General features: G+C 39.1%; 1 protein-coding gene across 6 annotated transcripts in view; it reads right to left on the bottom strand.

Annotated features, from left to right (window-relative positions):
• The window catches only part of OFD1 (OFD1 centriole and centriolar satellite protein), a 63484-nt gene that overhangs the window by 28144 nt on the left and 22827 nt on the right, over positions 1 to 12513 (bottom strand). For 5 of the 6 annotated variants that reach the window (XM_050963442.1, XM_050963454.1, XM_050963453.1 and 2 more), the window contains 6 exons: positions 12184 to 12257; positions 11735 to 11826; positions 11404 to 11593; positions 10143 to 10273; positions 6254 to 6365; positions 624 to 1235 (listed from right to left, as the gene is read on the bottom strand). In XM_050963442.1, the coding sequence (XP_050819399.1) occupies positions 624 to 1235; positions 6254 to 6365; positions 10143 to 10273; positions 11404 to 11593; positions 11735 to 11826; positions 12184 to 12257 (1211 nt within the window). The remainder of the gene's footprint in view (positions 1 to 623; positions 1236 to 6253; positions 6366 to 10142; positions 10274 to 11403; positions 11594 to 11734; positions 11827 to 12183; positions 12258 to 12513) is intronic. The other variant, XM_050963458.1, reaches the window with a different exon arrangement.

Consider the following 12513-nt stretch of genomic DNA (forward strand, 5'->3'; position numbering starts at 1 on the left):
AAGTGTCTATACTTGATTACCAGCGCTGGATCACCAGCGCTGGATCCTCTACACCCGAGACAAAACGGGAGTACGGCCAGCGCTGCAAACAGGGAGTTGCAGCGCTGGTGGTGCCCTGCAGATGTGTACACCTCCTAAGTTGCAGCGCTGTAACTCCCTCACCAGCGCTGCAACTTTCTGATGTAGACAAGCCCTAATTCTGCCCTTCATTACTGCTCATGCAACTCCACTGACTATGTAAATAGATAAAGCTATGCAGGGAAGTTTACAGCATCTGTGAAATCACAGTTAATCTTCTAAGCAGAGTTACACTTAGGATCTGCTTTTGAATAAAACACTGATTACCACAGGACTACCGCTACAGTGGATCATATGGATGTACTCTAAATTACCCATTTAAAACTGCTTAAATTAAGGGCAGTAGGTCTGACACCCCCTCTCCCCACACACTTCTAAAACACTTGTTTTCAAAGGCTTAGTTTCTAATTCACTTATCATATTTTGGCTATAGCTTTCTCTTGCCCTTAAACAGATGATAAATGTATAAAAGATTCTCAATTTTAAGTTTCCTAACTGGAATCTTACCAGAAAAACACCACCACAAAGGAGCAGTAACAGTTTACCTTCTGGAAGTATATGGCTATTGTTGTTTCTCTCCACTTTGGAAAGAGGAGTAGAAGAAAGACGTCTGGAGGAAGAGACTCTTCTTTGGGGAGTAGTTAGATGATTTTTCAAGACATCATCATGCCCAGGTGTCACATATCTTGGGCCTCTCGGACTACTAAGAGAGAAATGCTGAGAGCCAAGGTTGTCTTCTACAAACATAACTCTCTGTTGAGAAGCCAAAGGGAATCTAACAGCATTTCGTAAAGGTAGAGGGGACTTAGTCTTTGTTGGTGTCCTGCTTGCAACTGCACCTTGAATGACTCTATGCTGGTAATTTCTGTAGGCCTCTTCCAAATACTCTGCCTCTTTTTCTAGTTCTTTTATTCTAGCTTTGGTTTTGGCGACAAATTCAAGGTCAGAATCTGGAGAAGAGTTGCAGTTCCGTGAATGCTGGCGATAACCAATGTTTGGTACATCATCTGCCACAACAATATCAGTAACAGCCCGGTTCTTCAAGAAAGCACCATCTACATAAATGTCATGAGGTACAATCCTATCACCAGTGAAGTCAATGACAGAACGATCAACAAGAGAAGGCTTGGGATTCCGATACACTTCATTCTCTAGAACTACGTAAGTAAAAATTTCACACACAGAGACAGAAAGAAAAAAAGCACCCATGAATTTCAGGAAAAATCAGAAGAAATTATTTGAATTCTGATTTAGTCATGTTCAGATAAGAAATTGATGACAGCTGATTTTAAATATAGGGTTTTTTCATTTGTAATGTAAATCATAACCATTAAAGATAAAAAGTTGTATTCAACTACATTTGATGTTCCTGCGTAACTGTTGCAAGTTATCAATGATTTATGTTTACAGAAATTAATATTTAGATCCAATTGAGACAAAAAATAAAATCAGAAAAAAGTTTAATAGTTTCTGCTACTACTTCAGTTATCACTGCACCTAAATAATACACACTTATCAGACAATTTCATAGAACGCAATGACACTTGATGACAGCAGCTCTAGTAAGCCACTCAACCCCATTTTTCAATGATTTATAACTTGTCTGTTTTAAATTATATCAAAGTGAAACATGGCATGCAGGCTGTCAGCCTAAAAAAATTAAATATTGTTTCTGCTATTTTTAATTGAGACAAGAATATGAATTGTTAACTGATATACATATATATATATATATATATATATATATATATATATATATATATATATATATAAAATCCAAGCACACATTATTAAAAACAGCTGCAAAACAAAATTAATTTAATTAAACTTGCAAACTGTTAGAGCCCAACCATGTGCCACTGATTTCAATGGGTATGGGGCAGGCCCTCATAGTTCTTAGATAGACTAATATATTGGGTGTTAAAACAACAAAATCAAAACAACAGAACACCAAGATATTGCTTTCACTATAAGGTTTAAGGTGATGCCTTTCCACTAAAGACTAAAAGAAAACTGTTATCCAAAATCAGTTATATTGCCTGTGTTAACTGTCTGTGTGTTGGTACTCCTAGGTTAACAAAACATACCAGAAATATCTGCAAGTACCATCTGTAGGGAAGTAATTTTGTCAGAGGTCAACACATATTGCATAATAAAAGTATTCTTATCAAATACAAAAGAAATGTTTGTTTAATCACTATAACCTTATCTCTGACCCAAAATAAGTCAGTACTTCGCCTTCCACTAGCAAAGTAAAGAGATAATCATGAAATAGTAAAAAACGAAAGTTACAAAATGAACACCATCTCACACTGATCAGCTTCAAATGACAGTTGACATGCAGTATAAAAATTATTTCATCAAAAAATATTATATACTTTTTATTAGAGCTATCACATAATTAAAAAAAATAATTGTGATTAATCGCGCTGTTAAACTATTATACAATACCATTTATTTAAATATTTTTGGCTGTTTTCTACATTTTCAAATATACTGACTTCAATTACAACACAGAATACAAAGTGTATAGTGCTCACTTTATATTTATTTATGATTACAAATATTTGCACTGTAAAAAGAATTTTATTTTTCAATTCACCTAATACAAGTACTGTAGTGCAATCTCTTTATCACAAAAGTTGAACTTATAAATGTAGAATTATGTACGAAAAAACCTGCATTCAATAAAAACAATGTCAAACTTTAGAGCCTAGAAGTCCAGATATTTACATGCCAAACGCACTAAAGATTCATATGTCCCTTTATGCTTCAATCACCATTCCAGAGGACATGAATCTATGCTGATGACGGGTTCTGCTCGATAACAATCCAAAACAGTGTGAACCGACGGATGTTCATTTTCATCATCTGAGTCAGATGCCACCAGAAGGCTGATTTTCTTATTTGGTGATTTGGGTTCTGTGGTTTCTGCCTCAGAGTGTTGCTCTTTTAAGACTTCTGAAAGCATGCTCCACACCTCATCCCTCTCAGATTTTGGAAGGCATTTCAGATTCTTAAATCTTGAGTCAAGTGCTGTAGCTATTTTTAGAAACTTCACATTGGTATCTTCTTTGCGTTTTCTCAAATTTGCAGTGAAAGTGTTCTTAAAATGAACAACACATGCTGGATCATCATCCGAGACTGCTATAACATGAAATATATGGCAGGATGCAGGTAAAACAGAGGACACACAATTCTCCCCCAAAGAGTTCAGTCACAAATTAACACTTTTTTTTTTTTAAAACGAGCATCTTCAGCATGGAAGCATGTCCTCTGGAATGATGGCCAAAGCATGTGAAGCATATGAATCTAAAGTTCATCTGACACAAATATCTTGCGATTCCAACTACAACAGTGCCATGCAAACGCCTGGTCTCACTTTCAGGTGACATTGTCATTAAGAAGTGGGCAGCATTATCTCCCGTAAATGTACACAAACGTTTCTCTTAGCAATTGGCTGAACAAGAAGGAGGACTGAGTGGAACTGCAGACTCTAAAATTTTACATTGTTTTATTTTTGAGTGCAGTTATGTAACAAACACCCCCCTACATTTATAATTGCACTTTCATGATAAAGAGATTGTACTACAGTACTTGCATGAGGTGAATTGAAAATTTTTTAAACGAAACGGATGTATGCAAAAAATCCACTAGCCCATGCTGTATCACAGGGACTGCTTCAAGAGAGATGTCTTGAGAGGATCAGCCTCTCAAATAAGCCATGGAACAGCTTGAAATCATCCTCCACATTAGGGGCAGGAGGGCATAAAGGTGTCCTCTGTGGACAATGATGGCAAGTGGGTAGATGATGTCCCCTGCAGGGGCAGAGGTTCTTCCTCCTCTTCCCTTGGTACCACTGAGGGTGCTGGTACAGAATCTGTGGGGAATTACTGTGAGCTGCGTCTGGCCGTGGTGAGCAGTCTCTCCTTGTGTGGGGCATATGACCCCTGGAGTCCAGTATGCCTACTGGGATGGGATCGGCATAGGGGGTCCTAGGGACAGCATAATATGCCTCAGGAGAGACGCCTGAGTTGACTGACTCCTGGTGGATAAGAGCTAATGGGGGAATAGCTCCCTGTTCTTCCTCATCTTCCTCCTTCAAATAAGGAGCGAGACAGTGAACAATGTTGGGGATGCAGGGAGACCTACTGCCGAGGATATCATTCTTGTATTGGTACCACGAATAGGGGAATAGGGGGCAGAACCAAATACCAGAACTCTCTGTCTGAGGAACTGCTGCTGTGCTGGTTTGATTGGCTCCTGGGGCTGCCTCGTCAGTGCCAGGGCTGCAGAGGGGAAGGTGGCACTGCTGGCTGTGCCGCTGTGCCTGTTGGGTGCACTTTTGAAGGAGCTGCCTTTTGTAGCTGCGCCGCTCCACTGTTTGCAGATTGCGGTGCAGAGGCACAGGGTTTTGGTTTCCCCTTAGTGTCTGTATCGGATCTGGCTCTTGTAGAGTCTCTGGCTCTAGCGGTGCCGGGGTTTTCCACCACCTTGGTGCCAGGTGCTGACAGCACAGCCGTTGTTGGTATTGGATGCCCGCTCGTGGAACGAATATAAAATGCGGTGCAGAGGAAAGGGGTTTTGATTTCCCCATAGTGCCTGTGTTGGAACTGGCTCTTGTAGTGTGTCTGACTCTAGCAGTGCCAGGATTTTCCTCTACTTCGGCTCCTGGTGCTGACAGCATAGCCAGTGCCGGCACTGGATGCCTGCCCGCAGAGTAGCTGTGGATTGTGGTGAAGAGGCACGGGGCTATGAAGTCTCTGTCTGCAGTGGTGCCAGAGCTCTCAGCCACTAACGCTGGCAGCACAGCCAGTGCTATTATTATCTGCAGGACTGCTGTGGTTTTGTTTTGTTTTGTTTCTTGATTCCTGTGGTGGGGACCCAGGTGCTTCCTCGAGTGACTCCCGGCAGGGCACTCCAATGTGGGGTTGGAGAAAGCATTCCTGTCTGAAGCTGTGGCTGGCAAAGTGGGGTTGGGGGGGGCGCAAGCCTCATGTCCCAACGCAAGTCCGAGAGACCTCTCCACTCCCTGCCTTTCTTGGGGTCTGAGGCAATGCAATACTTTGTCAGTGCCTGCGTTGGAGGCACTAACACACAGGTAGTAAACACACCGAGCGTGGCTGTCAGGAACAGGCACTCTGAGCCTGGAGGTAAGGCGCTGAGAGCCCAGGAAACCAGGCATTCCCGTTTTGGGGGTGGGGAGAGGAGCTTTCACCCTCAAAATGACTGTTTTCCTGAAGTACCTGGCCCTGAGGGGTTGTTTACTTTTTAAATCAAGAAGAAAAGGAAAGAGAAACAAGCTAAGCAGCTGCTAATAAGGAAACTAAGTAACTGACTGTAACTAATTAACTACAAAGTAAGGAGGCGCTGCTGATTGCTCCCACTCGTAAGCAAGGGCGGTAGAGAAGGAACTCAGTGGGGGTTGGTTGCACAGTGATGGTTAACTGCCTGCAGCAGCGTGAGGCAGGGAGCATGCATGTGCGACCCAACTGGGCACTGCTACTAAAAGTCTCCCACTCCGAGCGCAGGGGCGCACAAACACCTAAAGTGGTGCCCCCACAGGGACAGCACTCGAAGAAGAAAGTCAATTTATTTGAAAATGTAGAAAAAATCCAAAAATATTTAACAAATTTCAATCGCGATTAAATTTTTTTGAGTTAATCGCACGAGTTAACTGCGATTAAATCGACAGCCCTACTTTTCATATTAAACTAAATACAATTATCACCACCATAAAGGGAATTCCAGATTTTATTGGTAAAATAAAAGTATTATTTAAAAGAAAATAATTCATATTCTAAAGACAAGAGATGAAAAATGATACATTAAAATACAATTCATGAAATTAAGTGGTTTTGTTATGGAATATTCATTTCCTTATATTTATTAAGAATGCTTATCTGGACAGTGGAAAATTTATTACATCCATAAATAATCATTTCCTTGCTTTTAAAGGCTTGAGTTTTGTAAATGGTGTCTTAGGTAGCTACATTTGTGACATCGCAACCTAACTTTTTTTTTTTTTTTTTTTTTTTAAAGTTTTGGAATGCAATCATCAGTTACAGATTGAGCCCTCACAATTTGAACTACCTTTCAAGCCATTGGAAATGTTTGCATAAATGAAAAATCCTTTATAAACTCAGTTTAAAAACATCTAATAAGTACTACAAACCTGTCTGTGTCTGCTTCAGCTGCAATTTCAAATCTTCAACCTGTACGTTTAGCTTTCTGATAGTAGTTTCATAGTCTAACAGCTGGATCTTTAATTGTCCACAACGTTCAACCTGAAACAGATTTTGAAAAAAAAATTGTCATACAAACGTGAACAAGTACTGAAGATGAGAAAAGGTATCTCAACCCACGAAGGTGTGTGTCTCTCAATACTTTTCATAGATTCCAATGCCAGAAGAGACCACTGTGACCATCAAGTCCGGCCTCCTGTATATCACAAGCCATAGAACCTCTTCCAAAAAATTCCTACAGCATCTTTTAAAATAACATCCAAACTTGATTTAAATTTTTTCAATGATGGAGAATCCACCACAACCCTTGGTAAATTGTTCCAAAGATTAATCACTCTTCACTGTCAAAAATGCATGTCTTATTTCCAGTCTGAAGATGTCTAGCTTCAACTTCTAGCTACTGGATCATCTTATACCTTTCTCTAATAGACTGAAGAGACCATTATCAAATATTTGTTCCCTAGGTAGCTACTGATAGACTATAATCAAGTCACTCCTTAACTATCTCTTTGTTAAGCTTAATAGATTGAGCTCTTTGAGTCTATTACTATAGCGCATGTTTTCTAATCCTTTAATCATTCTCAAGGCTCTTCTCTGAACCCTCTCCAATTTACCAACACCCTTCTTGAAGTGTAGGCACCAGACCTGGACACCGTATTCCAGCAGTGGTCACACCAGTGCCAAATACCCTCTCTACTCCTTCTCAATTCCCCTGTTTATGCCTCCCAGAATCACACTGTGTCTTTTGGCCACAGCATTTCACTGGGAGCTCATGTTCAGCTGATTATCCACCATGATCCCCATATCTTTTCTAGAGTCTCCCAATCTTAAGTAGTATCAGGCACTGCATATGTGTATGAACACATTCCAAAAGATAAGCATAGGTACATCCTGATTAGCATAAGTAAGAAGGTTTGTCAGAAGCGATGATAGGGATGTGGTGCCCAAGACATCTGGAGCAAGGTACAAGGGGAGGTAACAAATAGATGGCATGAACAACGTAAGATGGTACATACGTACGTTGTCTCAGTCTATAAATGTTGGTGTAACTCGCCATAACATTTTGTGTGGCCGAGGTGATAGCAAAAATTCCTGCTGCTGACTAAATTTCCTGTTGCAACCTGACACTCATGTATTAGTGTACCTGTAACCACAGAGACAGGTCACTAGTACTGAGCCTGGAAGGCAATAAACTTGGCCGAGTGCCTTTGCCACCAAACCATGCCTGTGGTCTCTCTTTATGAGTAGGGCCCTATCAAATTCACGGCCATGAAAAACACATCACAGATCATGAAATCTGGTCTCCCCACTGTGAAATATGGTCTTTTGTGAGCTTTTACCCTATACTATATAGATTTCACAGGAGAGACCAGCATTTCTCAAATTGTGGGCCCTGACCCAAAAGGCAGTTTCTGGGGGATAACAAGGTTACTTTAGGGGGGTTGCAGTATTGTCACCCTTACTTCTGCGCTGCTTTCAGATCTGTTAGCCAGGCACCCAGCTCTGAAGGCAGTGCCCCGCCAGCAGCAGCATAGAAGTAAGGGTGACAATACCATACCAATGCCACCTTACTTCAGCTGCCCAGCTCTGAAGGCAGCAGTGCAGAAGAGTGGCAGCTGCTGACTGAGGGCCCAGCTTTGCAGGCAGCAGCACAGAAGTAAGGGTGGCAATACCACACCATGCCATCCTTACTTCTGTGCTGCTGCCAGTGAAAGTACTGCAACCCCTGCCTACAATAACCTTGTGACCGCCTCCCGACCTGCACACACAACTCCTTTATGGATCAGGACCCCTAAAATTATAACACCGTGAAATTTCAGATTTAAATAGTTGAAATCATGAAATTTACTATTAAGATCCTATGATTGTGAAATTGATCAAAATGGACCGTGAATTTGGTAGGGCCCGATTTATGAATAACATAGAGGTCTGCTGAATTAGCAGGCTGCACTATCTGCTAGTGCTGGTAACACTAGAGCTCCAAGAACAGAAGCACTGAGCAACTGCAACAGCTTAGCAGCCTGAACAGTGTTACCACAGCAACAACGTTCCAGCCTTCAACACTTAAACAACACTGCAAACTTTATCAGTGATGATTTTGTTTACTTACAGGTCATTGTAAAAATGTTAAATAGCATAGGAATCAAGAACCAATCTTCTTGGGACCTGAGTGAAAACACACCCCCTTGATAACAATTACTCATTTACAATCACATTTTGAGGCCTATTAGTTAGCCAGTTTTTAATCCATTTAATGAGTTCTATGTTAAATGGTGTAAATATTTAGTTCTCGTTTTTTAGTCAAAATGTCATGTGGCACAAAGTAAAACACCTTACGGAAGTTTAAGGTCAACACTCTTTCCTTTATCTACCAAACCTGTAACCTCCTCAAAAAAAGATATCAAGTTAATTTAACGGGATTTATTTTCCATAAGCCCACATTGATTTGCATTAACTACATTACCCTACTTTAATCCTTCATTAATCAAGTCTGATATCAGACACTGCATTATTTGGCCCAACTGGGATCAGTGTTAGACTGACAGGCCTATAAATATCCTGATCATCCCGTTCACCCTTTTTAAATATTGGCATTACATTAGCTTAATTCCAGTCTTCTGGGACTTCCCCAGTGCTCTAAGACTTATTGAAAATCAACACTGATGGCCCAGCAAGATCCCCAGCTCTTCTGAAACTTTGGGATGCAAATTATCTGGACCTACTGATTTAAAAATTTCTGACTTTAGTAGCTTCTGTTTAACACCTTCCAGAGATACCAGTGGAATGGACAAGTGTTAGCATCACCAGATAAGATTATATCCCAGTTTTAACCCCAAACAGAAGAGAAATATTTATTGAACACTTATGCCTTTTTTAGATTATTATCGATAACTGTACCATTTCCATCTAGTAACAAAACCAATACCACTGTCAGGATTCTTTTTTTCTTAATATATTTAAAAAAATCATTTTATTGTCCTTAACTCTACGGGCCATAGATTCTCCTTATGTCCCTTGGTTTTCCTTAATAATTTTCTACAATTCCCAACTTCTGAATTACTTCCCCTTTCTTCCATTTGTTTTACACACACACACACACACACACACACACACACACACACACACACACACACACTTTTTACAGCTGCCTTCAATTCACCTCTAAACCAGCACAGATTTTTAACTAATATGGTCTTCTTCCTTCATTGTGGATTTTGGGGCATCTATTAAGGTATTCTTAAATCATTCCCAACTATCATTCATGTTTTTCTGATGAGAATCTTCCTCACAGCTGATTTGACTCATAACTGTTTTCAGCGTTGTGAAATTGGCCCTATTATAAGCATCACATGTATATACTACTGATCTGGACTTTATTCTGCTTGCATATTATAAATATGATCTAATCATGATCATTGTACCTAAGCCATCATTAATTTTTCATTCTGCGATCAGTTCCTCCTTATCCCTTAAGACACGGTTTAGTAAAGAATTCCCCTTTGTTGGCTGCAACATTTTTCTATTTCTACTGGCACTGATAATTTTCTTTGATGAAAATGATCAAGTGCTTTCCAGGTCCAGCCACATTTGTAATTTTTTTTTTTCAGTTTCATCAGCTGTATTGATCTATAGCAAATAAGTATTGAAAAATCTTAGGTTTAACACAGGTTTGTTTGGTTGATTTTTTTTTTTTTTTTTTTTAAAGAAAAATGGAATAAAAGCAGTCCAACACCTACTTTTAGAAGGGTCTGCAATGGACAGGTAAAAGTGTTTACAAAGTGACAGAAAAAAAAACTAGATGAAAAGAGAAGAATTTACCTCACTTTGCAGTTGCTTTTCCAGAAGTTGTTTATGGGTTTCAAACTCATCCTGTTCCAGCTTTTTAGCATGTTCAACTCTCCTCAATTCTGCCTGGCAGGCTACATGTTCAGCTGATGGCTGAGTTAACTCTTTCACATAAAAGAACAATATCAGGAGATATTTTATAAGATACTTAAAAATGCACATTCACTATTTATAACCACCACTGGAAACTTAAAACTGAAATATTTTTCCTGACTACAATAGGTCTTAAATAGTAAAACTTCATTTGTATACACTTTCTGGGGTATCTGTTTCTTCTAGAGACTGAACTTTGTGTCCCTCCCTCTGGGCAATTATGAGCTAGGCAGAAAGTTTTCTACTCTGCATGTTACTTACCTGAATCAACTTGTTCCTGTCTTATCTAAACCTGAATGTATTGCTCATCTGTGCTCTTCAAACACAACGTGTTTTACAAATGCAGATGCATTACAAGACAATAGATTATTATTCTACAGAGATCAGGTCTGTAAAACAGTCATTTGCAGAAGCCTTTGTCCTCTACTAACCACAATAAATAATGCTGTGGTTGAAAAAAAATGAGAGATGACAGGAAAGAGAGGGTATTATCAACAATTAGTATTTTTGTATTTGAGTAGCACCTGAATGCAGAGTTCCATTGTGCAAAGAGTGAGAGACTTCCACAAAAGTGATTACAATGTAAATTTGACAAGACAGAGGAATGATCATTGTCCCCATTTTAGAGATGGAGAAAGGAGACAAAGATATTACATGACTTGACTGAGATCACGCAGGAAGTCAGTGGCAGATCTGGGAATTAAACCTAGATTTACTAATTCCTAGTCCAGTGCTAGAATCACAAAACCAGCTTTTGGGAAGTGAAACATAAAAATCTACTATAGTTAAGGACTTGTGGTCCTCTGAGGGGAAACAGACAAAGAAAGTAGAATTGACCTGCTTTTATCAATGTTCCATGAAGTATCCAGGAACACTAATTAAAAAAAATCACCCAACAATTGTGATGCTAGGAACTTTGGGAAAAACAAAGATAAATGAAAAGACAAACAGGGACAAGCAGAAGCAAAACCAAGTATTATAACAGTTTTTTAAAGCAGTGTGCTAATTTCATTTTATATATATTCTTAAATTTAGTAGCCTTTTAACAATCATGAAATAAAGTGTTTATTTTAATGGAAAACTATTACTAAACCTTCTGTAAAATGAGGAAAGGAAAGTTATAAAATATGTTAACACTAACTGTCTCGGAAATGCAGGTTTTCATTACGAGTCTCCTCCAGTTGTTGTTTAAGTAGTTTATTTTGCACCTGAAGCTCCAGTTTCTCTTCCTTTAACAAGGGATAGTCCGCAATCTCTTTCAATTTTTCTGTCAACAACTGATTCTGTTTGTTTAGCAATAGCACCTGCGCCTTTACTGAATCCAGCTCCAGCTAAAAAACATGTCACAAACTTCTTAAGGTGTTTCTCAAGAAACACACTTTGTACCATATATTATTCCTGAAAAGGTATCACAAAATAGTTCAAATATACTAATCAAACAGTGTAGTCTCTAAATTCAGGCTCACAATTACCTCCAGTTCTTTTGCGTGTGATACAACTTGTTTGAGTTCTTCCTTCTTTGAGTTAACAGCAATGGCTTCTTCACGCAGAAGTATAGCCTTCTCTGTAAGGATCATAAACAGTTTCTGCAGGTTAATGTGTATCTCGCACCAAAAACATCATAAAAAGAACATTAAGGTTGCAAAGTCAAACTCTCAGAAGTGAAGAAAAGCCAGAATTAAGGTTGCCAGAGCAACCTTAATTTGGCACGTTTGTGCATATGCATGATACAGTCTTTAATTACATGATTATATACTATTTTTTCCAAAGCAATCTAGCTTAGAAGTGTAAAGATGATCCTCTCTTTCTCCAACTTCAATTAAATACACTATATTTGTTTAAAAATATTGCTTTGTTGCCTCTTATTACAAGCGAAAAGATAAACAATGGCTGTTGAGTACCTCTGAAAAAGATTAGTTACCTTTATTCTTTTTCTCATCTTCAGTAACCCTAGTGGTTCTGGCTATATATTCTTCCTTCAACTCGAGTTGATATCTAGGGTGAAAAAAGTTACTAAAACAACAAAGCAAAAGAATTCTGAATGTCCCCAGACTCAGCTTTAACTACCTATCAAACTGTCTATATGCTAATTACAATGGAACTTCATCAAGGTCCTGACCTACGAATGCTGAATGTCCTCAAGCCCCACTAAAATCAATGGAAGCTGTGGGTGCCAAACACTTCTTAGGAGCAGGCCCTAATTAAATTGTAAGTATTTTGAGGCAGTTATCCTATCTTCATGTATCTTTGT

Source organism: Gopherus flavomarginatus, chromosome 1 (genome assembly GCF_025201925.1).
Source record: "Gopherus flavomarginatus isolate rGopFla2 chromosome 1, rGopFla2.mat.asm, whole genome shotgun sequence".
NCBI classification, from domain to species: domain Eukaryota; kingdom Metazoa; phylum Chordata; order Testudines; family Testudinidae; genus Gopherus; species Gopherus flavomarginatus.